Consider the following 27,537-nt stretch of genomic DNA (forward strand, 5'->3'; position numbering starts at 1 on the left):
CCGATAAACCAGAAATGAACAGGAGCACAGTCGAAAACTAGGCTAGTTGAAAATCTGTCTTGAATGGAACTGAGCACATAAACTGGACGAGAGAAAGGAAACATACATCATGCAGTTTTCAACTAAATTTATTATCAGAAAAAACATATATATATAGGCTCTGCCACATCCCCGTAGGGGTACACATGCGCACGAGAACCCTGCATGCGCGTTACACGTGCGCCGCTTGCACATTATACTCCTTATCTAGTAAGACCAACAATGGGTTACTTATACTGTCCTCTTTTTTTGTGAAGAATTGAGGAAAGTGCACTAATAGAGTTTGTAGAAGCCTTCCACATTTCTTCGCAAGAAATGACTAAGTAACCCATCGTCGGTCTCACTAGATAAGGAGTATAATGTGCAAGCGGCGCACGTGTAACGCGCATGTAGATTTCCCGTGCGCATGTGTAGCCCTACAATTCACGTGACATACCTTCTATGTGTGTTTTTTCTGACAATAAATTTAGTTGAGAACTGCTTTGTGTGCATTTTCCTTCTTTCGTCCGGTTTTTGTGCGCAGTCCCAGTCAGTGTCCAGCAGCGAAGTATGTTTCTGGTTATTGTGTCCTTTGCTAGACGATACGAATGCTGGTATGTGCCCGCCTAACGTTAGTGGCGTCATCACGCGGCAGTCACTGAAACCTGCGATTCTACGGGGCTGCCTCAACAAATGGCGCGCACATGTGTGCCAGCATGACGTTAGGTCTGGCGTTAAGCTTTGAGCTCTTACTTCGTCAACCGGTACCCGAAGGTTGACGTACACTGACGTCTTGACGTAGCCTGGCACGTCGTAAGGCCCAGTGTTCCAGCTGCGTAATGTTGACCCTAGATATAGGGCTTCCAAGGCTGTAAATTGATTATGATGATGATGATGATGATGACATTTATGATGATGGTGGTGGTGGTGGTGGTGGTGATATTCAGTGGACACGTTCAACAATTGCACAAAAATGCTTTCGCATGCACTGCATCGCAAGAAGTACTTACGTGTTCCGTAATATTTTGCTCCTAGATTTATACAGCCAGGTGCTGATCCGTTCCCAGGAGTGATCTTATCCAGATGAAGAAGGGCGTGAACGTTGCAGTATTACGCCTCTTTTACGTACCGAGTACGTACACCCGACAAGCACGATCTGCTCGTTCGAGAAAATAAAGCACAGGGATGAATTTGAAGAGCTTTATTCAACACCACCATACGTACTGTGTTCACAATAACACTTCTCGTCCAACATTTCCTGTAGATCGTTCATAACAAAGCGTATAGGCAGAGGAACGGTGCTCGACTTAAGCGCGATCAGCAGGTTTCCTCCAAATGAAGCGACGCTCACAACAATTCCCCATGCAATCACACACAATTTACACATAGTGTCAATATAAGTATTCCCACTGCGAAACCCTCTTCGCCCACGTATTTTATTTGTATATCTATGCACAACTTACGGAATGCAACGTATAGGCTTCATAAAACTCATCTCGCGGAACCGGAAAACCTTTTATGTAAGCACTTTTCTTCTTTTTTTTCTTCACGTACGTTATCTCTAAGGCATGTATTTTTAAGTCGTAAGCTATTCATATCCACCAAACCAATTGCGCCCTTACGCAAGCGTAGAAAGCGCGAAAAAAAACTCTTGCGTACATTGGCAGCATTCCTATATTCCTTCAGGCAACGTATCACATCTCACTTCCCCGTTGCAATAACACGAGAAAAAGTACACGAAGGTACAGAGCATTTATTGTCGGGAAACAACTGGTGTAACGCTAGAATATATTAAAAAGTCTTTGGACTTTACCTTTCCAAAGCTTTGCCCGCCTGAGTAGTAAGCCGCGCCAGTGCGTAGCGCTTCGGGCAACATCGAGCCCCCTGAAATTCTTTAGCGCAAGCACCAATTGCATCATAATAATGTTGGGGCACACAAAAAAGCAGACACCAGCGCAGTATCCGGATTTTGAATGCCATCGCATTTACACGTGCAGCTGACAAGGGACGAAGTGGGTCGAGAGGAATGAGGAATGCCTCTTCTCTAGCACACTCCGCCTACACCACAGCATTCACACCATGTGGTCAGTGCATGGTCTCGCAGCTGCAAGTACTTTTGAGTTCGCGAAGGATGCTGTAATTAGGATACATTTTGATACCCTCCAAAAAATGAACATCACCGCCGACTACATTAAGTACAAACGCGTTTCGAAATGAGCTTCGAAAAATTCGAAATGAAAAAGGTTGGCGAAAAGTCTTGACGGCAGACTAAAGGTGCCATTTCGCGCAGTGTGCATCGACGGCTTTCGCCTATTCTCATTCTCACATATTCTCAGCCAGATTCCCAGGTTTCTATCCCATTCGCATAAAAACACATACAACCGCTAGAGCGCAAACTAGAGTCAGCAGCTTTTCTAGTGTTAGGCGCCACCATGGACAACTTTCTACCAACGTTTTCCCTGGCATCATGTGGTCTGAACATGCAGGAGAAAGAAAAGGTGGGGAACACTCTCCCGCGTTCTCCTAAACCTCCCTATTCTTCACATTCACTGTTTTATGAGCATTCACTGCGTTCGTAACACAACGTTGCGAAGGCAAGAGGCCAGTTTTTGCAATATATCTCTCCCTCTGAAATCATAATTCGCAGTACACTCCTCGCAGCACGTTAACGTGAATCTGCCAACAAGCGAAGGGTTCAGCAAATCCTGCATTCGCGTCCCGCTTATGGAGAGTGTCATTTTCGATATGTACAGCAGTCGGAGAAAATTTATGGAGTATCTCTTGCACATAATGCTGAAACAACGTGCTACGCCAGTGCTTCAACAGCGCCCGGCATTTGTCCCACATCGCCTCTTTTGGAAGCGTACATAGGTTCCAGACCTGCTCACAGCACTCGCGTACTTGAACTATGGCACGAAAAACAAACACCAGTGAAGCAGCGAGAATACGGACATACATTTCGCCGGACTTCATTTCATAAATGTCATAACAACTCGCGAATACCTTTTACTAACGAAGTGTGCTCGCACCTACCTTGTTCCAGCCCCGCTTGAGGCTGTGTGTTAACATGAATAACTCCTTTGATCGGCACGAATTGACTCCGCTTTCTAAAAAAAACATTTCGTAGAGCGCGTCTTGAAAACGAAGGCGCTTAGTTCAGTTAGCTGCTTCAATGTTCCCGCATGCATGTATTGTTGTAGAGGTTAACACAAAAACAAATACCCCCAAATATAGAAAGAACAAATTTGCGTATTCTGATTTAAGTAGGTACTCTATTACGGGTCATGTACATTTCAATTCGCAATGACTACGATTTTTGTTATGTAAATGCATCATGTCAATAGTAGGTATTTGGGGAGGAAGAAGGGGGAGGGGGTGGCATACCGGAATTAGTGCTACCGGCTCATACGTTTGTATCTATGGTTTATTTTATTTCTATAAATTGTTGTTGTACGTTAACGTTAGTTCTGTTAATACTGTTGCACGTTAATTCGCGTCATTTCCTGCTATTCTTGAGGAGGTATTCGGGAGCACTGGTGCTTTACGAGGGTAATGGCAACTCCTCTGCGGTTTCTCCCCCTCTACATCATCAGCTTTGCTTCCGCGAGTCTCAATAGCGGATGACTTCATGTCCGCAGCAGCGCCGCCTAGCGCCGGAAGTTTCCCTGGCGGGAGCCGAGCCCGCCCGCAGCAGTCACAAGAGCCTCTCGAGCTCCTGCGACTTAGGGCCCGGCTCCAGGCCGTCCGAGTCAGACTCGGTCTCTTCCTCGGAGGAAGACTCGTCCTCTTCGTCGTCCAGGTCATCCTCGTCGTCGAAATCGTCGCCACCTTTTCCACCACGCTGATGCTGCCGCTTTGTAAGTACCCTGAAAACAAGAAAAGTAAGCTCGGAAGCTTTACGGATGACCCGTGCTTTGTTTTTTTACCACGCGCTACTAGGCCCCGCTACCAGAGTGGTCGTTATTCTGTTGCTCACAATGAGTCTGTCAACGAGCTTTTCTGACACATCAATTCTGCTAAGCATCGCAGTTTAAAACACCATCCTCGCAGTTACAAAGACAAGAAAGATTGTCGCAGCACTCCTGACAAGCCAAAAGACTGACACCCGTGTTCGGGCACCATCAGCTTCCATAGAAGAACCGTGTAATGCACGGAGGCGTATCTGAATTGATGGATGTAACGAGGGTACATAAAACACGGGCGTTGTCAACTCGTGTGCACATCTCAATTTTTTAGCAATTGTATGCATCTTAGTTACGCTTTGAAGGAGGCTGCCGCCGACTGTTTGTCCCATTCCAGTGATAAACGCCTTTCTGTGTGCCATTGTTCTCTAGTTTGAAGCCTCCAAGTTATTTTGTACGTATCCAGCTTCTGTTGAAGTTCAATATTTTACCTTGAGTAAAAAACCCTGTATGAAGTCCAGTGTTTGCCCCATTTACCTGTCTTACTCTTCATCTACGCTGCTTTCTTAAAATAACGCATAGCAACACGAAAGGCTTCCCACACAAGTCACCAAGGAATTTTTTACACGTCAAAGTTCACGTTGTGGGAAGTATGTATTCAACAAGCTGCAACATAATAAGAAGGCACGTGTTTCGTTGTGCCTACAGAAGCGAAATACTTTTTACAGACTTTCGCGTACAATGTTCGTTATGCTGCGGAAATCCCAAAACTAAAATTACAAAAAGAATCAACTTTTTCGTCTACCAACAAGCAATGGCGACTTTTCGTAGACTAGATTCACGACTCATACTTAACCCCGAAGTGTCAGCTTGATTGCTAGAATATATTATTCACGTAGAGTTGTGTCTAAACCAAAGCGGCGTTCATCATTGTGAAGCAACGCCCACCAGCCGAGAAACAGGCACCGTTCTAATCCTGTCGCATTATCCCTGTGAAGCGTGCACCTCCACAACGTGACCATATGACAGGAGAAGCCAACTTTCGCACTATTTAGGGCTAAGTACAGCTCGACAAGTACGTTCTGTACAGCGTTCTCTTTGGCATCAAGAACGCGCCTAACAAGAAGAGCCAGTTTCGATAAGCTGGCAGACAAAAGTTATTAATTCGCCTTTCTGACATGCGCGCGGAATAATACGGCTGTGAGAGGAAAACAATGAGAAACTATCGGGAGTGGCCGCGAGGATTGTGCAGATAGAGGGAAAATAGAACATGACAGCGGAAAGGTTAAGATGATGACAAATGGAAGCGGCTTTCGCCAAAGAAAAGACTCTTTCGTGAAAGCCTCTTTTTAGAGGGCCGTAAACATATACGTAGACCCCATCAGGCAAAAACCTCTTTCGTGAAAGCCTCTTTTTAGAGGGCCGTAAACATATACGTAGACCCCATCAGGCAAAAACCGGAGATGTCTGTATACTAATTCGTTTGTATCTTTTGACACCGAAATAAATTTGTCTATGACATTGATATTTCCAAGCCGTCTCCGAAGAATATGTGGTTCAGGGAAAAGGTTATCTGCTTCAAATGCTTCAGACACCAATGAAAATTTACCAGCCCGCCTAGTGCTTATTTATCTTCGTCTGGTGAAGCCTTTTTTGCGCGGTTCATGATATGAACAGTAAGCTGCAAGTGCTCAGCTGTTTTCTGCAGTCCTCCCTTTCTTCTTGTCTAAGAATAAGATAAAACATATCTTCCAAGCCTATACAAAAGTTAGTGAACAAGAACACTCGTACTAAACCTAGTCGATGAAGGTTGGCGTAGCAATGACCCAGTAGAAAGCCGAATAGAGCGTGCATCGCGGAATATGAGTTATGCTAGAACGCTGGCTGTGTGCAATATACCCAGCAACAAAGTAGTCCAATATCGGCTTGCCTCACCGAGCAAGCAGCGGGCGAGACAGCGCTGTATCGGTACAACATCCCTTTGAAAACACACTGTGTTGTGGTAAAAAAAACAATACAATCAGACTAACATTTTGAGGTATTTCGCGACAAAGCTACACTTGGGGTATGAGGCGAACCGTAATGGAGTGCTAAGCAATAATCTTGAGCACATGCAGATCTTTAACGTGCACTAGAATATTACCACATGTGTTTATGTTTTTTTTATTCCATCTGAAAAGCAGCCGCCTTGACTGCGAATCGAACAAACGTCACTGTGCTCAGCAGCGCACCGCCGTAGCCACTGAAATATGGTACTCCATGCCAGCTTCTCGTCCCACGCCTGTGTTTTCTGCACATAAAGCATCGATAGGACTTGGAGTTCTAAAAAACTCTCCGCATGTTACGGCCATTATACGTACGTTCCAATTAAAAAAAAAGAAGCTAGCAGGATAGCCTTTGGCAGCTGTTCTTGTGGAAGGTGCGACGGTATCGGAGATGCACATCTTTGGAACTCGGAATAAGGAAGACTGTGGAGGAGGGCAAGTTTGCTCCTTTCCCATCAGTACATTTGCGCAAGGTTGTAAACGAGTGGACCCAGAATAGTCGGTGTTACCGCAGTCTAGAGGATGTCAACTTGCATCTTCCGTCCGATGTGAACAAAAGTAGGCAAAAGTCGGGCACATAAATTCAATAAAAAATTGGAATGGACCATAACATAACAGGAATATGCTGTAAATCAGGATTTCGCCTAATACGAAAGCGTGCGCCAGAAGTCGTTCAGGCTAAAACCGGGAAAGCCAAGTGGCACGTCATCTATTATGTGCAGAAAAAGGGGGTTGTGTACATTGCAATAAATCTCCCATGCATCAAATGCAACGCAGGGCATTTGGAAGACGAGGTGCGCTTTGACGGATGGGTACGGATGTTCTTGGGTGTGTTTATCATGCACAGAAATATCGTACACACGGATACTTTTGCTTGTCATCTCTACAGAAAAAATTGAATGGGCGGCCGGAAATCCAACTCCCATCGTGCTCAGCTCCACAGAACGAGTAAACTGGGGCCAGAAAAGAATATGCTCGAGAATGGGTAAAACTAGTGGTGACCACTTAGTTTCGCTGCAAACACAAATCTGGCGTTTCCACAAGAATAGGTTAGTCACAACTAAGCTAAATTTTCTGAAATTGGCATGCAAAGCCGGATACTATAGGACTAATGGGTTCATGGACATGCCATGAGCCTGATTATTGGCCGGTTCAGTATGAGGTACGAGAAATTGTATAAAAATCACCATCGCCCTCGCAATAGTCGTACCTCGAGCGTTGAGGGGGGTCGCGCTCCTCGTCGTCGGACCAGTGGTCCAGTGACTCCCGATGGTGCTCGAGGGCCAGAAGCGAGGGAAAGAGCGCGTCGCACACGGGGCAGCCGAAGTGGCCCTTGCGCTGCTGGTGCTGCGACAGCCGCCGCCCTGAGGGGAAGGAGCGCTCGCACACGTTGCACGTCAGGCTCTCCTCCTCGTCCTCTTCCTCATCCTCGTCCCCACCATCCGCTGCCTCCACCTCCTCCTCATCCTCTGAAAAGGAGAAAATTGAAAAAAAAACCGTCACTGTGCCATCCAGTGGCTTGCGCGAAGGCGGTAGAGATGGTGATTAAATAACCATCCAGGGTAGTACACGTACGCGAGTAATGACGTACTTTTTTTTTTAAGAAATGTTTGCATCATATTTTCTGACAAAAATTGAGATAACCTAAGCCAGCCACACGAGTGGGTTCTTTCGTTATGCTGCAATGATTAATATTTTGTTTATCGCCAGAACACCCTAACAATTTTACGTCATGCCTGCTCTAGCAACCAATTCTTTGGTCAGTAAATTCTATAGTCATTGTTGAGAAGGTTAGAAAATATTCCAGGTTTCAGTCACGTAGTAGAACACCCGGCTGAATATCGCGAAACCGCTCTACTAATCTCTTTCAGATATTCTCTTTCGCTTTACTAATCCCTGCAAGCACTGTACCTTTTTCCTCCCTCTCTCTGAGATAACTTGATAAATCGACGTCAGTATTGTGACTTTAGAGGGATTCTAACCGGCTCGTCAGAAGTTTCGCTAGTCCGTGCGTTTTCTAATTACAATCGACATTTTTATGCGCGCGAATTACTTAGAAAGCCAGTTAGTAGCTCCGACTACCGCTGTGTTTACGGAACGGCACTTACGCTTCCGAAGAAGGCGACCCTGGGCAAAACCGTTAAAGCCACTGAGCCCTGTCCGCTTTTTGCGATGCAGGAGAAGAACCTGACGCGGGTTTCCCCGCGTTGAAGTTAGTTTGCGCAAGACTTTCGTGCAGTTTTCACGTCGCTTGTTGGATGTGTCAGTTCTCATGTTTTCAAAGCAACTTATGCTCGTGCAAACAAACCACTGTTCAGCTAGTTAACAGTAAATTTTCATGGATTGTCTTGTTGTATAGCAAAGTTAAATGTCACCGGAAGTTCAACATTTTAAGTGGTCTTTACAACACGCTAAAGCTGTTTGCGGTGCAACAATTGTCATTCACATCGCAGTCAAGACATCTTAAATTTGAATACTACTCGCTTGCCCGTGCAACGGGCGAAACATTTGAGTTTAACTGCAGCCCAGAAGCCGTTTTCATCCCTTTTTGCGCATATGAAGAGCAAAAACCGGCGGCCCGGTGGGGTAGTCTCAGAGAATGACGTTGGTGCAAGCGTGACAAACGCGACCAAACTCTCGCACTACAGTCGAAATAAGCTTTCAAGTTCATATTTTGATGGACCAAGTGCATTTTTATATGGTATTCATCAGGTTCCCAGGGAGGTTCGGCCAATGCCAGTTAAGTTAGCACATACTATGCAACGATGCGTTCTCAAAAACTTGGACGTTAGTGTTTGGTTTTTCGTCGTACATGTTCAATGGGGCTAGAGGAAGCGCACTCAAGTTTGAATTACATGAATGACGAGCGTATTAAATTATTGAATCGCAAAAATCGTATTGAATTACATGCATGATGAGCATCATCGATGCAACTTGGTTGGCGACATTGAAAAGCCATATTACCCAAAGTCACGGACATCATTCTCTATAGAAACATTGAGCAGTAGTGAATGAAGGCGCGAAGTGTGCGGTCGCGTGTAAGAAGTGCTGCGCTCGTCTGACGGGACGCATTAGGAGAACGCTAAATTTTGTCAGCGTTTCCTATTCATGCTGAAGCCACAGAAGTGAATCTTTCAACCCGTTCCTACATTGGGCAGAGAGTGGGAGCGTTCCCACCATACGAAGGTCTACCGAACATGCACGACGTTACTTTTGTAAGTCACAAAATCATTAAACTAACGCAATTTCGATAAGGTCAGACTTGTAAACAAATAACAAGCGGAAATTTCTTTCCCAGCATTTTCCTCCCCCTTCTCTATTCCCTAACCATAAAAAATCATACTTTCATCCACTTCGCTCCAGTGGTGTGTGCTTGTTCTTTATGCTCAGTTTTCTTTGTTGCAGTGATTGAAGGACGACTACGAGGAAGCAAAAAGTAACCACGTGTAATGTGTCTTTTTTTCTACACCAGCATTATTTCAGTCCAGGCACGCTAAGCGGCTTCAAATTAAGGTCGTCAATGATAACAGGGTTTGCAGATTGCCAAAATAGTTCGCCCTCACAGCTGGAAAAACAAATTCGCTGTGGGTGATGTAATCGAATCAAGATGCCTGACTATTCGCAGAGAGCTTGCACCCTCATTTGCACTTACGCTCAGGTTATAAGCGCCCGCACGAAAAAGATGTCTAAGTGTTCTTAGCGCCCTTAGCGCGTCCTTTCATCGTCCCTAAACCCTAGGATTGTAGTTTATATAACCTTTTCAGGCACACAGCGGATCATCACGCGAACGTCCAACATTACACGCTTGGGTTATTTTTCCGCCTTAAGCTGGTCCAGCCAATAACAGAGGCCAGTTAGAGAAAATATCACGATGAGGCGCATACGGAATTCCGTTACTTAAATTACAAAAAAAACGGGGTTTATTGTATTTCTAGCTGCGTTCCTTATTTTTGCTTTTTCACAATTGAGGCCTGACACTTTTTCACCTCTTATGAAAAATATCTTGTGGCGCAGAAAAAAATATAGTTGCAAAGAATGAACTGCACCCAATGAACTAATAATTAAAGTAAATTAACTGTGATCCTAAGTGGTTCACGTGAGTCACGTAATGCGGAAGTCAGTGCTAAACATGAACAAAGTTTTGTAGCCACTCTTTTTGAAGAATGTCAACGTCGCAGCATTTCTTCTCTTGTTTTTTGTTCGAAAATAAAGTAATTTGGCTTCCAGATGTCGTCATTTCCCGCCAAAAGCTAAGAGACGAGGCCGCAGAAGAATCCAGAGTCTAAGTCTAAGTATAAGGGCATAGTCTAAGTCTAAGCGCAGCAATCACCTAATGTTAAAAAAAAGGTTGGAACAAGATCGAGGCAGCCATGCGTTGTTATCACGCGGGTCAGAGAATCCGTCATCGTGTAACCCGTAAACTAACCAAAACTACGCTCGTTTCGGCGTCTTCTGGAAATACAGCGAAAGCTTAGGCATACACGCCTAGTCGGAAAGCGAAAATATCTATTTCAGAGAAATTCATTTGCTCCGCGCTTGTTGTGAAATCCTCTCTGCCATCTACTCCCCCTTCACCCATCTACCTCTCCGAAAATAGCTGTCGGTGTCTGAAAATTCTCTATTACACCCATTGCCTACAATAAACACCCTAGCACAGTTATTGTGGCCAACCTGCAATGAATTTGTCTTCTCTTCGAAAGTAGTACGAGCTAGGCAGGTTATTTTCAAATGCGTTCGAATGCGTCTGTACATGCATGTCTGGAAGCGTGCCAGTTCGTGCGTGCGTAATCCTTAAAAATAACAGAAGTGGCACATCCCACGACTAGGTGGCAATCGACGCAAAGCGCATGTTCACGTGGATCACCTGCCAGCTTTTAGTGTGGACGTACATTTCCACGTCGGAAACGTTACATAGGAGGGTCGTAATCACGTAATCCACCTCGGCGGCGGCGTTCACACTCGCAGTCTAGACAGCGAGGCTGGTCCTTCTGGCCAGCACGCCGGGGATTCCCGCAGCCCGTCGCCTTCTGGCCCCGCGGGCGTGGTATGCGGAAACCAGCGCTATCTGATGTGAGATAAAATCCAGCGGCGCGCCCTGCTAGAAAAATCAAAGCACCTTTCTTAACCCTTTCGGCCCTGGTGTCCTATATTTAGGACATTAACCAAAAGTCTTCTAGCAATTTGAGAACAAAACGATTGTTTGATTGATTGTAGGGTTTAACGCGCCGACGCAACGCAGGCGATGAGGCGTGCCGTAGTGGAGGGCTCCGGATTAATTTTGACCACCTGGGGATCTTTATCGTGCGCCGAAATCTCGCACACACGGGCGTTTTTGCTTTTTCGCCTCCATCAGAAAAGCGGCCGCCGCGGCCGGGAATCGAACCCGCGACCTCGTGCTCAGCAGCGCAACGCCTTAGCCACTGAGCCACCGCGGCGGGTTGAGAACAAAACGAAAACAGATAGTTTTCTGGGAAATAGTTCTTTAACGATGCCCCTTCCGATTGATATAACTATTGTTCGTTTTTTGGTATAGCTGAACACATGAAAGAGGAAGGCATTGCAGTGAAGACCAAATTGACGTCAGGGTGACTCCAAGGACTGAAGTCATAGTTAGATTACACGGCTGTCAATCGAAAAATATTTGCACTACCAGCTTCAATTTTTGTATGTAGGTTAAGTTCTTTCCAAAATTTAGGAAAACGAGCAAAAATATTTTTTCTACTGGACTTTAAAATTTTAATTGCCTAATGACCTAATTAGTTGTCATGCCTGTAGATCGCTAATTACATGCATCACAAGCTCAATTTTTTGTTTGTAAACTTATAGGGTACAAATATTAAAGAAAACACATAGAAAAAATCTTTTCAGTAGAAAGAAAAAATTCCGAGAGAGACGGTTAAAACGTGAAGCTTCCTCCCATCCAACCTGAGAGTCAAAGCCAAAGTCTAAAATCCACTCTCACAAAGTACGAAGTCCAAACTGCCCAAAGTCAAAGCCAAAATTCAACCCTGCTTAGAAACCTATTTCGCCATCATCATCATCACTGCTAATCGTGTGTACTGTGAAACTATATTTTCGTATTACGAGAGGTCCGTTAGCTGTGCAAAGACATCCCATTATTATGTATGTGGTGTATGACTAATCTACCCTTTGTGAAACACATTGTGCAAAGCTGGTTTTCCTGCGGTGTTTTACTCGGACGTCAACGCCGTGAGGCATAGAAAACTTCGCTTTAAAAGCAGCACCAGCGGCACCAGCACCCGGGGATCAGATATAAAGAAAGCTTTGCTTTAAAAATGAAGGCCCAAGGCATATTCGAAACCGGGAAGTAGGAATGGTGGGTATTGGCGCTTTTCGCGGTTGATGCGGCAAGTAAGCGTGATGCGGCAAGTAAGCGTGATGCGGCAAGTAAGCGCGATGCGGAAAGTAAGCGCGATGCGGTAAGTAAGCGTGAGCCTCGCTCGACGGCGCCTCACAGTATTAGCTCCCGCTCAGGAGACAGGGAGCTGAGTGAGCGAGAGGCTACGGTAAAACTGTGGAGGTATCTGGTAAAAAGTATGGCACAAAGCCATTTTGGCGGCGAAGTTTATCGCAGGAAACATCGAATTTGCTTTGTCATGTTTGCAATGTATTCGGTTACAAGAAAATCATCATCAGCCGCAGTGTGTAAGCGTGATCTCGGTTGCGTCCCGTTGAAAGTGGCGTCCCTGTCACCACACAGCTACTGATTTCATTATTGTCATTAGCCGGCTTAATAATGATAATCGAATATTAGAACGTTGGTTGCTTTTTCCCTCCTATACTAGGAAAACCAACGCAGACAATTTATAGCACGAGTGATTTATTTATTTATTTATTTATTTATTTATTTTTATTTATTTATTTATTTATTTATTTATTTATTAATTTATTTATTTATTTATTTATTTATTTATTTATTTATTTATTTATTTATTTATAATGTGCGATAAATCAATTATTCCATGTTCTGTGTGATGTGCTTTTCTCTCCAGTTTTTTGTTGCCTTTTTGTTGTGTTATTCATTTTCTTTATTTCCGATTTGTACGTTTAGCCTTCTACTACTACTGTATTCACATTTTTCTTCTTTCTGCTTTGATGCTTCTCTTTCTTTCCTTTGAACCACTCTTAACAAAATGGGAAAATTTCTGAACCTCAAGAACACGTCAAATACAACAAATGCAACCGGCAATCGCCTGTCAGACGCGATTTACCTTGGTTGCCTACTTTTTCTGTGGAGCCGTCTCCTCGCCCAAAGAATAGCCCTCCAACCTCCATAAACGCGTAGTTTTTTTGTTGCTTTCGGAATTGAAGGTCAACATCCAATCGACGACTGACGGTACGCAGAACCGAAACAAAGAGTGCCGCGAAAGCCTGGCGACTTGCCCGGGACGCAATTTTTCCTTCGACATCCATTCACATAGCTCCGCGAAGAAAAGAAAAACAAAATGCGGAAACGACATCAACTTCCCCTTAACGGCCTTAGCGCGTCCTTCTGATCATTTGCGACGCAGGAAACTTCGGACCTGTTCCGGCCTCTTCCCTCGCCAATCCTTGCGCGCACAAAACAAAGCGGACCGAGATACAGTGAGCAAAGAGGGAAAAAAAACGAAAGGATGAAGACAGCTGCCACACGAACAACATAAAATTGAAAGAAGCTACTGAAGGCGTCTGTTAGAAATTTATAGCAAGGACGGTGCACGTGAAGGCCGCATTTCGTGTCCCCAGGAAAAAGAGAAGTGGCGGTAGTACCTCTATCGAACGCTTAGTGTTAAAGACAAAGGTCGAACGGCTTTGTTTTCTTGAAAAAAAAGACAGGAACGATTGCTCGAGTAGAAAGCTTTAAAATCAACATTGTTCCCACGCGGAGGGAGCTTCTTGGGCCTAAAGTTCGAAACAAGAACGCGAAGCGAATTTTTACGGTCTTGTTACTAAGAGGTGGTATGTCGATACCCTCAAGGACATCAAACACAACTCGGCGCTGGGTGGAAAGACAAGAGAACCAATCTGGAGAAAAAAAGTGAATAATGGGCATGGGAAGGGTTGAGCTGAGATAGGAAATTCCGTACCGATAAAACAACAGAACCTTTGCGAAAAGAGATTTATTTCCATCCACGGATGCCACAGCCTTCCCCCTCCCTTGCACAAAAAAAAACGATGTCGTGAGAAATTGTCAACAAAAAACAAGCACAAAGGCAGCAAAGCGATGCTAAAATACTGGTGCGCGGAAAATGCGACCACCACGTGACCCTGAAAAAAGATCGCAAAGTCAAAAAAGGAAGTAACTAACAAACTCAAAAAACAGAGCCCGTAGAAACCCGAAAACGAAATGAGAACCTGTTACTCTCCGGCCGAACGGAGATACGCCCGAAGAGGGGCGCTGCGAGCTTAGAGTTACGTTCTGTCTCCTGTCGTTCCGCGCATACATAGAGAGCCAGCGTTCTGTGGATTCTAAGCAATAACTCGTGCCGACTGCCTAAAGGAAAGAAGGAGTGAAAGGGGGATTGTGAACAGCGTAATCCTGTAGAAGAAGGCGGCCTGTCCGTCACAGGAGGCGCTTGGTAACGCGAGGGCACACATCGAACGGAGAAACCAAGGGGGATAGAGACGCGCTGGAGATGAGGGGACGACCACACACTGGGCATTCGAACCGCTCGCTCTCCTATCCCTCCTCGCATCTCTCAGCTTATTTTTTGTACGCAGGGAGCTGGAAGAACAAATATGAATGGGAATAAAAGAAATTGCCTAGGTATAAAATTAGGCGAATGGAAGAAAAACAGAGCTGAAGAATGGCGAGAAGGCTTGTAACGTGTTTTAAAGGAAATGCAGGTCGCGGCGGGGATTTGCCCGTGTCAGAGGGGGAATGCTAGGCGGGTACCGTACGCATCGTAAAGATTGAAACGCGAGATGTCAGCGAAAGTGGAATGTTTGGTGAAGAGAGCTGACGGAAAGGAAGAGTTGTATAGATTGTGCGGTTGAAAGGTTGGTCGCCTTTCAAATTTTAGAAGCGGAGCAAAAAATGACATACTCTGATGACGGCTTCCTTTCAGGTGTGTGCAAACTTTGAGGGAAAGTTTCGCCGAGATAAATTACATGTCTGGAAGGAATCGGATGTTTCAAATAGTTTTTAGAATTTCTCGTCTTTTTTTCGTAATTGCCAGCTAAATAAAAACATGGTCGGCTTCGCCTTATGTCCGTGCCACGACCAAGACGTTCTCTTTAAAAGCTGCTCAAACGCAAGCGCGATTGTATTCTGGTGAGACTATCCGTGCAACGTTAGCGCTGAGAAAAAAATGGCCGCGTGTCTTCTCCTTTCGCTGCAAATGTCGACGAAAGACGAGTCTTTCGTCAACATTTGCCAATTAAATGCCTACCTTCGCTTTCGCGCTCGCCTCTCATGCTGTTCCTCTGCCGTCGCGCTCCTTCCAAGGTAAACACGCTTTAGAGGTTTGCTCAAAACAATTTAAATTTAACGCATTCCACTTCCCCAGGCCAGGTGCCTCGATGCCAGCGATGCCGCACGGCGGAGACGCGTGTGAATCAAGGCGCCCTACTTCAACGTTTATTGAACCGCGTGGCCCTGCTCCACGTGCGTTCCAAGCGGAACGTGTAACCTATCTAGTAGAACCCTTCGTTACTGTTGCCGTTTGATTTCTTACAATTCTTCTTGAAGCTACAGTGGCGCGAGCGACAGCAGGCGACACAGTGAACTGCCTTTTATGCAGTAGATGCAGTATTTCATTTTAATCAAGATTCCATGAATTTTTATAAGGGAACACTGTAAATATCACTTATGTATTGATTTTCTGCCTCTTATTTGAGTAATGTTTTCTTCTTGCTCAACAATGTAGAACCGTTACACCGGACGTACACACTTAGATTTGGATGTGGGTATATAAAAGTATTACGCAACTTCTGTTTCACTTTGGCCGGGTGGCTGAATTGAGTCACAGACAGACAGACAGCGGGTCCTAGCGGGCCCTACAGTGGGTCCTAGCTGTAACTAGTTTTAATAAATTTTCTTTTCGACAGACAGCCATACATACACACCAAAATTTCTGCGTTTAAGTAACCCAAAAGAGACTATCGTCTTTTAAACTTGAGAGCGTATGAGTTACGTTGCAATTTATGATATTTTTATTTATTTTGCAGAGGCTGACGCAGCGAGATAAACAAGATGCTCAATATTCACACTACGTTTCTGCATTTATTTATCATTTTTTGTTGTTGTTAAGGCTACTTTGTCGGCTTTACGACTCAACCCAGTGCTGGAGAAAAGAGGCTTGCACGTGCTTTTTTTTATTAAAATCCCTGGCATCTCCACTAACCTGAAACCTGGGGAGGCGCGAAGCATGCAGTGTATAAGTGTATTCTTGGCACCTTGGCGTTTTTTACTAATGGAGATGAAACCGTTAGGGGGTAGAGATATACAGCTTTGCTATAAAAGTCTCTTGTCTTTGAAGTATGAAGCTCTCTAGCGCGAGGCGCAAACGAGCATCCCGGTGTTTTTTTAGTACGCATTACGAAGCGCTCGAGCGCGAGGCGTAAACGAGAATCCCGGTGTTTTTTTAGCACGCTTTAGTTTCTAGTGCGAGGCGTAAACGAGTTTCCCGGTGTCTTAGCACCGTAACTACATGAGACGATGATTATGACGATGACGACAGGAGACGGCAACAGCCCGAACCCCTAAGGAGCTTCGCCCCTAAAATGCGTGCGAGAACAATTCTCCACAATTAAGTTGTAACAGTGTTTATTGAGGGTTTGAGAACAAAAAGAAATTGTGTGCGCGAATAAAAAGTCCAGCATTTTTATCTTCGCAATGACGATGCCGTGTTTAAACAAGAGAGAGAGAGTGACAGACAGCACACTGTCACGTAGTGAAAACGGAACCGAGGCTCATGTAGAAATGTACGTTTACTGAAGCGAAAATATGCTCGGCAACCACTTGAAAGAATACGCAAACGGCGAAGAAGCAGTCAACGAAGTGAAGGGCACCTACGAACATCGAAGAATGGAATTCCGCGGTGTTCTCCCTGTGAGCATTTATCTCTCCGCGTTATTATTTCCCGAGCCATGAAATGAGATGGAGACCTAGCGAACACTGGCGATCAAAGAAGAATATTCTAGTCTAAAGTGATGAAAGACCGAAACCCTTAAATTATCAATATCGTGGCCGGTGGAGCATTAAAATTAATGACACGAAAACACACGCTTCGAAAACATAGATAACTCAGATAACATAGATAACACCGATTATGTGTTCTTATTCACAAGGTTTTTATAATTCCCACGTCGTTTCCGAAGGCAGCCTCATGGGCATTTGTAAGTGGGAAGAGCGTAGTAGACGTATGTAAACAGCTGCTTGCGCTGGTGACTAAGGACAGGACGTGAACCATGTTGATTCAGTCCAAATTTTCTGGCTGGTCTCTCAGCTAGTATTCTCTCGGAGTGACGCGCCATTGTGTTATGTTGAGGCTAATATTGCCGACACGTCTGTAGAAGCTCGTTCACTTAATTCTAAAGTGTAACCTGGATATATTAATACTATCAATCCAGGAACGAAGAAAGCCACAAGGATACACTTGTGTTCAAAGAAGAAACCGCGGAGGTTTATCAATGAATTCAAATCACGTCCGATGGGAAGATTGTCAGAATCGAATCTGGTTGGCTGCCCAAATTCAGTGGAAAGACAAAAGCTTTTAAAAAAAATCCCGGGCCATCTCCCCTAACGTGAAACCTGGAGAGGGGCGAAGCCTGCAGTGTATAAGTGTAATCTTGGCGCCTTGGCGTTTTTGCCAACGGAGATGAAACCATTGGGAAGTAGAGGTATACAGCGTTGCTGTAGAAGTCTCTTGTCTTTGAAGCACGAAGCTCTCTAGCGCGAGGCGTAAACGAGTGTCCCAGTGTGTTAGTATCGTGACTACATCAGACGACGATTACGACGACGACAGGAGACGCCAACAGCCCTGGCCCCTAAGGGGCTTCGCCTCTAAAACTTGGGTAGAGCGAATTGAGATGTGCTCCGGAGAAAACGGTGGTCAGTGAGCTTTGCAATGGTTTCCCTTGCGCCCATGTAGCTGACTGTTTGTGTACTGCTTAACACAAGACGTCGAAACTAACCTTACGGAAAGTCTCCCGTGCGATTTTTTTAAACTCCGCAATTTAGCGTACCTACCTCAAGCGTACGATATTATCTCTGCAGAGGCAACTCCTTGCGCCTATGCGCCCTATCGCTGTCGTCATAGCAACTGCGCTCCCTCTGGCTTCGTCACCGTTGAAATGGAATTCGATAGACAGAGAACCTGACGCTATCTCATGCGGAGCTTGAATAAAAGATACCAACTGTAAAGAATCTGAACGCCAGCTAGATAAGAAGGTGAAGGTTTAAAACCGCACAGTTACTGAACCCAGCTACTCTGTTTCGGTACAGAACAATTCCACCTGCAATAGCAAGTCAGTCTTCAGGAAAAGCATTTCGGGCTTCTGGGGCAAAGCCCCGGTTGTTCAGTTGTACTCTTACCCAAGTGCTGCATAAATGGGCAGGTTTGTCACTTTGCCTTGCGAGTTCCCAGGAAATTTCTTTTCCTTTGTTTGTGAAGGAGTAAGAGCTAGGCTCTTATATTAATTTTGCTTTTTTTGCTGTATTATAAAGCTTTTCGGCTTTCTGACGGAGTAGGAGCTAGGCATTTCTATTAGTGTTGCTTTCGTGCAAACAATACATAGAGGTGTATAAAAAATGCCCTGGAGTGCCAAATTTCTCAGTTATTAAAATGAGGCACACAGATGGTTAAGTCAGAACCATTGCATACACCAAATTCAAACAAAATACTCAAAACCATTTGCTTGTTTGAAGTGCCGAAGCTACGCCTGTGTCATGAGTCGGGCGTAGAGAACTACGCATTTACTTGACCACCTTGGAATTTTAAACATGCGCTATTATCTTGACACATAGCATCTAAATTTTTCGCCAACATGAAAAACCGGCCTCAGTAGTCCGGTTTGAATCCGCGTGCTTCGACTCATCAGCACGATGTCTCAGCCACTAAGCCGACGCAGCTGGCGTCAAGCCAAAAGTCAGAAATACAGGTTTGGAGACGGTGGCGGCATAAGACCAAGGAAGCAAACTTTTTTGGAAAAGTTCTACAAATATTCATGTGGCATGTGAAATAAAAAATCACTGCAACTTAATGGTTAAAACTCGAAGCTTTCTTCCAAGCAACTTTAGTCAAAGTCAAAGAAAGAATCCAAACTGCTTGGCCCGCGTCGGGATAGCGAAATCCAACCAACATCGTAAGGTTTGATTGCGACAACAAAAAAACGTTTTACTTGAGACGATTCGCGTTTCATTATCATCGTGCGCCCTTTGTGAAATAAAAAATTCCCCGCATTTCCCCGAGGGGAAGAATGTGAAAGTGCGAATGCACGAGTTGAATTTGCGCGGTTCGGTAATGTTCGCGAAAGAGAGATCACACACACACACACACAACTACAAAGAAAGAAAGATGCATTTATTCACAGACACCTATTTGTGTTGTCGTTATACTTGATTGCTAGAGCGGATCTCAGCTTTGAAATTTCGTGTCAGTACTCCTTTAAGCGGGTGCATTAGCCCTTCTCACGCCCGATTCCTGGCCAATCCCCCACGTGGGTATGTGCCATGTCAGCGGCCAGGCAGCGCGCGCCCATCTCCCCCCGTTGCCAAGGAAGACGAGGAGATTCCTGGCCAATCCCCCACGTGGGTATGCTATGCGGACATCGCCGGTGGACGCAGGTTCAGGGTCGCTTAAGAAGTGCATCGCACTTAATTGTGCAAAGTTGGCTTTTCTGTACTGCCTTTTTCTCTCACGATGTACGGCATAAGTCAGGCATAAAAAGCTTCGCTTTGAAAGGAACAGAACCGAATCATCGCAAGCGTGGCGGCTTATGTGAAAGTGCATGCAACAGAGAGCAAACTTCCCTTAACTTAAATTAATAAAAAAAGAAACCTCCAATGACAGGTGCACACACGGTCACAGTTTCAGAAAAATAATGTGGAGAATTGCGTCACCAGCAGTAAATTTTAAAAAATTGCCCCCACCTCCCCGAAGGGAATCGTGAGGAAGTGCGAATGCATTTCTTGCGCCGAGAGTACACGGCGTAGTAATTCTGCCATCGCCTTGAGAGGCGCAGTACCGGCGAGGCGGGAGCTGTCAGGCGAGGGGAGAGGCGCGCGCCGAGGGTGAGTGCAAACCTAACGGGGGGAGAGGCGCGCCAGCTGCAGAGCATGTGACGTCACGGCGCGAGGAGAGGGGGAGCAGACGCAAAGGCGCCAGAACGCGGTCACGTGGGAGTGTGACGTCACTGCGCGAGGAGTGGTGCGGGAGCCGGCGCGGGCGCGCGCAGCCACGGCGCGGGAGGCGGAGCGCGCGCGGGTCACGTGGGGTGTGACGTCGCTGCGCCGTTGCTACAGACGCTCCTCTCCGCTCCTCGCGCCGTTGCTAGGGGAGAGGAGGAGGAGCAATGCGGACGGCGGAAGGTTCGGGGTCGCTTATAAAGTGCATCGCACTTAAAAAAAAGCATCAAAACGCTGCTCCAGATTTAAACAACTGTGCTTGACAGGAAGGAGTTAACGAGCTTGGAACTAGAAGCATGTTTACTTCTGTTCCCTTTACTCTCGTATAGAAAGTCCGGAAACACAAACATGTCTGCGTAGCGATGGCAACGAGTTTTCGTTTATGCTCGTTAGATGAGCACCAGAAGATCAAAGAGATTAAAATGCAGGAGCTTTGCGCCCGTATTGTGTTTACGCGCCAAAGAAGCTGACGAAGATTACTTTGAACTGTGTGCGATTTCCGTGTGTAGTACGCTGCTTCGTAAAGAGCTGTCTTGCCAGAAAGGGGAACCTCTACAAGATTAAAGTAGGAGATCCGAGCAATGACGAACCATCCTGCAGGTTAAAAGCTATTTGAACGTTAGCTCTCTGTAAAAGCTGAAATTCAAAAGCACAAACAAAAATTGTGCCGCACCTTTTTTTTTTTTTTGCTATCTTCAAGCTTCGCTGCAGCAACGGCATTCTTGCAACGGAGTACCCTTTACAGGCGAACAACGTGTTGTACGTTCGACGTCAAGCAGCGATTCATGGCTTTAGCATAAAAGTCATTGCAGTTCTATAGTACCCTATCAAATCAAGTATTTCCAACGCAGAATGAGAATGAAGGGTCAGCATAGATTCCTGATTTATGTTTGCCAATCTAATAACCTGCTTTGCCCCCCTTAGAAGGAAAGAAAGCGTAGGTAAAACTGTGCCTCATAGTAGAGTGTTATGGCAGAGCGGAGAACCGATCCCGGTATGGTATTCGGTACACCTGCGCATGTGCACAACCAATTTTTCTCCTCTGCGCACGTGCAGTAGTACTGGTCGCCTACTGGGTACCGTACCGGGACCTATTCCTCGTTCTGCTATAACTCTCTGGTAATAAGGCATTTGAATTTAAAGGGACCCTGCAACACTCTTCGTGCAGTGCAAGTAAACCTGCGCGACGTTTAGATTAGACTTCCAGAAACACCGGAGTCAAATATTACACGTGCACGTGAAGCGGTAAGCGCGCAAATCGCCGTGAGAGACGCGCAAAAACCAACCGCGCTCTCCTCAATTCTCCTCATTATGCACCCCTGTCATGGCCTCTGCGACGTCAATCGGGCCATGGCTTTCCTGGCTGTCCTATTGGCTGCCGCTGGTCAACTTCGCGGCTAAATTCTGGCATTTCCTGTGACGATCAGCCGTCGTCGGCGCTGTGTACGAACCTCTTCTATGTCTGAACCTGTCCGCATGCTTTTGGTGTTTCTTTTGTTTTGAGTGCGCGCGGAGTTGGAGTGACAAACTAAATATTCCACTTTCAACGAGCCCACTCGACAACAAGCGTTTATTGCTCCAAAAACGCCCTACCAGACCGAGCGCGCACTTGCGAGCAGGCACCCATGCCTGCTTTTTTGTGGCTCCAGACCGGAAATAGACCCGTCCACGTTGCGGAGAAAAGGACGAAACTCCCCGGCCCGTGACATATCGAAGGCCGCCGAACAGAACGTCGCGCGCCGCCCCCCTCTCCGGGAGAGAGCACGCAGCTTTCGTCGCGTTGTCCGCGGTTGAGTTGAGAGGAAACATTTATGCGCGATTTTTCATCGCGCATAGTTTCGGTGATAGTGAACGGATTTTCATAATTTTGCGGGACGAGATTGCTGGGACAATAGACTTTGCCCCAAAATACATTCCGAGTAGTCGATGGTAAGTGTTGCTGGATCTATTTAATGCAAAATACCATGCACCGTTGAAACGGCACATTGACAGAATTTACGTTTTGTTTTTAAAGCGAAGCTCTGTATGTCTCACTGCTCGTCCGTGAGTGGCAAAAAGCGCACAGCAAGAAAGGCAAATTGTTTATGAGTAAAACTCAAAACGCTTGGAGAACATAATTCGTGTCCACTCAGTTTCCCTTTAGGGCCTCAAGAAAAAGAGAAAAGTCCCTTTTTCTCAAGAAAATGGTTTAACACGAAGCTTTCTCGAATTTCAAAGTCAGAATGAAAGCCAACGACCACGCAATGAAAACAAGAAATGCGGAGTGGCCCGAATCAAATCACCTAATACAACCAAAACATCGCATCAGGTCGCTCAGCATTTCTTGGGTTCTCTGCGTGGTCGTCAGCATTCAACTTTGACTTAAATTTGATTCAATTTGCATGGCAGAAAGCTTCCCGTTAAACCATTTTTCCTTAAAAGGGGGGAGGGGGGGGGGGGCTTTGGTTTTTTTATGAAAAGCCCACGTTTACAAATGGAAAAAAAATAAGGCCTTCATCATCGCGTCCATGTCACGTAACTACACAAGACAGAGTTGACCTTTTCCGCTTTACGGAGAGGAATATTCTTTCTGCAGTTCGGAACGGCTGTAGATTTTGTTGCGAAAAGAAAAATATTTGGTGCACGAAACATTGTCCTGGAAAACGCGTTGAATGCGAACACGGAGACGAAACAGATGGCGACACTTACCGTACTCGTCGTCGTCGTCGTACTCCTCGTCATCGTCGTCGTCGCTGCTGCTGTCCGTGCCGGCACACTCGGCCGACCCAGCCGGACGAGGGACTGCACCGGTGCGGACCACGTGGTGGCCTCCTGCACCGCTGCTGCCGCCTCCGGCCGAGCGTGACTTGAGGAAGCAACGCCGGGGGACTGCTGCGCCACCGGCCTCGCAGCTCGCATCTGGGAAAGGGTAAACAGAGAGAGAGAGATGCAGAGCGAGGCTTTTGTAGAAGTAGCCTGACAGCCCACCTAGACGTTCACACACTTCTAAATCAAAGCGCAGTAAGGTCTGCTATGATGAGTCATAAATGCAGAGGTCTTTTATTCTGCCCACAAAGGAGAGACAGGCCATTCTACTAGGCCTAAGGGGACAAACACGGGATTGGGAAATGGCTAGAACCATGCGCTCCAAGCCAATCCCAGTGGGATCAAGAGAAGCCAAGGGGATCATGTCTCCCCAGCAGCGAACGGGCATGGCATCTCTCGCAAACGTTAGGCAGTGCTAGCATATTTATACAAATTGTCACGGGAGACGTATAGGCGGGAGGCAAAAGGGTATCGAGCGGCGTGGTCGTTTCCCTCTCGTAGATAAGGTAAAAGGGTGAGAAGCCTGCAGTGTCGTGCTACCCCAGCTACCAAAATGTTACGTTACAGCAGGACACAGATAAGACGAAAGATGGGATGGGGTGAAGTGATCTATTTACAGAATGTCCATGGCGGCCATAAGATAGCGCGCGCAAGGACACAGCCAGTTCGTCGTCTTCGTCGTCTCGTGCCTGAGCCCACGCAGTAGGGATCATTTCCCGCCTGTACGTGTCCCGTGACAATGCAATCCATTATACGTGTATTGAGAGCACTGACGTAATTATGCAGCAGCGTCCCGCGTGCTGTTGCATTATATAACTGTTGTACCTGGCCTTAATGTGTTGCGCGCAACGGGTTAAAACTACCAAGAAAATGCCGAGCGCACGTGAGCGCCTGCCTCGAGGCGACCGCCGAGCGTCCCCGGCACGCGCGGTGGTTTCAGCAAAAAGAAAAAGAAAACAGGCCATAACCCCGAGAAGCGCATCACGTTGCCTAGCAACCCACAACGCCACAGCTGGCAGAAAACCTGCTCCCCGGAACCTCGATGCGACGACAGGAACGCCGCGCATGCGTCGTGCACGTACGTGCCGCCGCTGTGCCCCACCTGTCGCCAAGCGCTGCCGCGCACGTAATGCTTGGCATGAGGAACACGACGATATCGATGCGTATGACGATGTCTACCACTAGCGCAGTGCAAAGCGATGACGGAGCATGTAAATAAACAACTTCAAACATCTACAAATGCGTGGTGATTGTCCCGCAGTGCTCACGTAGAGAGAAAGAGAGAGTGAAAAAGTAAAGGAAAGGCAGGAATGTTAACCAGGCTACGGCCTAGTATGCTATGTCTTTAGTGTCCTACCGCTGGGCACACCACTCCACGTAGAGGGAAATACTGCAGCTTCGCTATGGTTCAAGCCATGCACCACTTAGTGCAGGCTTCCGCAGGCTGTTTTACTTTTGTATTTTTTCCCCACACACACGAAGACGTTGCCGGCGTTCCGTGTTTCCTGCTGCTGCGTGTTGATGACGGGAGGCCAGAACAATCCGTCATTTTTATCACCTCGGGACCACCTGCGAACTTAGCCGTATTTCGGCACACTTCAGACCTGCTCGCTTCTCTTCGCTTTGTTTTTCCCGTCTACCGGCTCAGCGGCGCTTAATGGTGTCTACATACCCCGGTAATACATCATTCCTTTGTTTTCTGAGCGTCTGAAGATTCAGAACATATTTTAGCATCAAAGCTTCCAAGCACCCGATATTGCTTTAACTGTCGTTGGCGATGTGTAACTTGGCTGTATTTTTTGCGTCCTCTCTTTATCCAAAACTTTCTTTCAGATTTCTTTTTTTCTGTGAAGTCACTTTTTTTACCGAGACGAATGTATCAACTCTGAGTATAGGATTCTTGCACTGTGGGAAACGGAATAAAAATAAAAAATGAATTAAAAAACCCGCCGGTGATTTTCTGAATTCCAAAGTTCCCTTTCGAAGCGTACATTTTCCGTTTCCTTTCACCCTCGAGTAAACCCGAATCTTTTCGTTGCGTTGCTTTATTATTTTTATGGGGATGAAGCAGTGAAGATGGATAAAATAAGACCCTTCAGTTGGAGCGGGGGATGGGGGGTTGGGGGCGGTGGCTGAACGTTTATGCTGCAACCACACTTCGAGGACAACCTCGTATTTTTAGGATAATCTCGTCGCGCCAACCATCACCATCGCCTCTGACAAATAGAAAGCGAGAGAAAGCTATATGAAAAATGCTGCCTTGAACGGCTCTCTTTCCACACCCTGTGGACTTTGCAAAAAATCTAGTTTTCGCTGCATCGGCGCGTCTAGGGTTCAAGTACTCCGAGAATTCCATCATGCTCTGGAAAGTTGCACAGGACTGCTCTCCCGGGTCGACCTATCACGTGTGGAAGGCTTGAGCAACACACAAACGGCGTTTAAATTTTCGATTGTTTACATCCTGAAACTTTTTGCGCGCACTCAATAAGGCAACCCGTCTGTAACGCTTTATGTTCCAAACTGCCGCATCATACAAAAAACAGTGTCAATAAAAGACGTCAGGGTCTTCATAGCTCAATTTCGTACTCCTTTTATTTCCCAAAAAAACGTGTGCTCCCAGCTACGCACTGTGCAATGTGGCGAAGCCGGCTTCGCTGTATTGTTCAGCGTATTTTTAAGTGGTTGCAAGGGCTAGGTGGATCATTCGTTTTTCATCTTTGTAATTCATGAAGTTTTTATACACCATTTCTGTTCCCTGAATCAAATATTCGTTAAGAGTGATGGTTCCCCGGCCTTCACAAGCGTGGGTTTTGGGGGGAAAATAGGAACTTCTTCGGTGGATTGCTACAAGCGTGGGGTGTGGTAAGTGCAGCCGTCCGTCTGTCCCTCGGAGGCACCTAGCTTGTGGCCGCATCTCTCCATTCTTCATGCGAAGCTGGCGGAGCCACGGGCTAATGCTCTTAACGTTCCCCAGAGAAAACGGGGAGGTCCCGGCAGATTTGTTCAGTCGTCGGCCTCATCAATAATGCGTGCAAGTGAGGGCACGTGGCTCTATGCTCCAAGACCCTTCCCGTGGGTCTCAGGTTGTTTGTGCACGCTGGGTACGAAGTTTAACTCGATTATTCCGCATGTGCTCGGGTATATTACGCACGTGCTTGGATTCGAAAACAAAAAAAAATTACTTTAGGCATTTTTATCGATTTGTCGAAAGCTTCTGACAGGATAAACCTTGAACTTATGTTAACCAAGCTAGAACACTACCGTTTTCGTGGCGTTACTTTAGAACTTATAACGTCGTTTTTGAATTTCAGGAAACAATGTGTCAGGATCAAAGAAACTAGTTCTTCGCTAAGGAACGTAATAGCGGGAGTTCTGCAAGGTAGTATTCTCGGTCTTGTTTTATTTAATATTTTTTTATAAATGATATATTCAATATTAGTGAGTGTGCCCATTATGTTGTCTACGCTGACGATACCAGCCCCTTTTTTCAATCTGATGATCTAATGAACTTTCGAACGCAGCCAACACGACCCTTCAAAATTTTCTGAAGTGGTGTGAGCTAAACGCCCTAGAAATAAACATAAGAAAAACGAAAGCTGTACTATTTTCTACTGCACAAAAAAACATTACTTCGGATTTGACCCTATACCTTGGATCCGATAAGGTAGAGATTGTAAAAGAAGCCAAACCCTGCGAGTAACATTCAATGAACATTTATTTTGGGATACACACGTTCGACGCGTACGAGGAAGCTTAACTAAGGCTTGCGGTATTCTTTCCAGACTGCGATATGTTATCTCCATCAAAACAAAACTGCTTTTATACAACACACTTTTTAGCCCCCCCCCCCCCCCTAAATTGTATGGGGCACCACATTTCAAGCAAACATAACTAAATTATTTTTACTGCAAAAGAAAGCGCTTCGCCATATTGCAAACGCTTCATACGACGCCCACATGCAGAACTTTTTTTTTCAGCATTTAAGGTGTTGCCTCTGTCGAACTTATATAATTATAATCTTGGGATGAAATACAAACAGGCTGTCCGTTACAATAACAAATGTTTTCTAACTTTATCCAACCTTAAACCACCTTTGGAAGTTATGTATATTATCAGACATAAAAATCTTTGGATGACTCCTTTCTCACGTACAAACCATAGATATCGCAGGCTACCGTACTGTATTCCCAGTATCTTAAATAATTTAGCAAGCAAAAATATCTACATAAATATTATCTCCACCAGAAATTGGAAAGAGCACGCCATAGAAATGGGTATTCGCTTATAACACTAATAAATTTGTGACAGCCATGCACAGGACAAATATATTCTTTTGAATGGATTTCTCTCCGAAACATTTCCTGTAATGCAATTTGCTTTTCCTTTTTTTCGCTTACCGAAAAGGTTTTCTTTTAGT

General features: G+C 45.8%; 1 protein-coding gene across 1 annotated transcript in view; it reads right to left on the reverse strand.

Moving 5' to 3' along the window:
* Positions 1–1,204: 1,204 nt before the first annotated feature.
* Positions 1,205–27,537, reverse strand: part of LOC144138557 (uncharacterized) — a 76,384-nt gene continuing 50,051 nt past the window's right edge. Inside the window, exons 2-4 of the mRNA XM_077670903.1 lie at positions 23,004–23,213; positions 7,176–7,434; positions 1,205–3,884 (exon numbers count right to left, since the gene is read on the reverse strand). Of these exons, the coding sequence (XP_077527029.1) occupies positions 3,713–3,884; positions 7,176–7,434; positions 23,004–23,213 (641 nt within the window). The 3' untranslated portion in view covers positions 1,205–3,712. The remainder of the gene's footprint in view (positions 3,885–7,175; positions 7,435–23,003; positions 23,214–27,537) is intronic.

The sequence above is a fragment of the Haemaphysalis longicornis genome, unplaced genomic scaffold (assembly GCF_048455015.1).
Source record: "Haemaphysalis longicornis isolate Haplotype H1 unplaced genomic scaffold, Haemaphysalis longicornis Haplotype H1 scaffold_5, whole genome shotgun sequence".
In the NCBI taxonomy this organism is placed as follows: Eukaryota; Metazoa; Arthropoda; class Arachnida; order Ixodida; family Ixodidae; genus Haemaphysalis; species Haemaphysalis longicornis.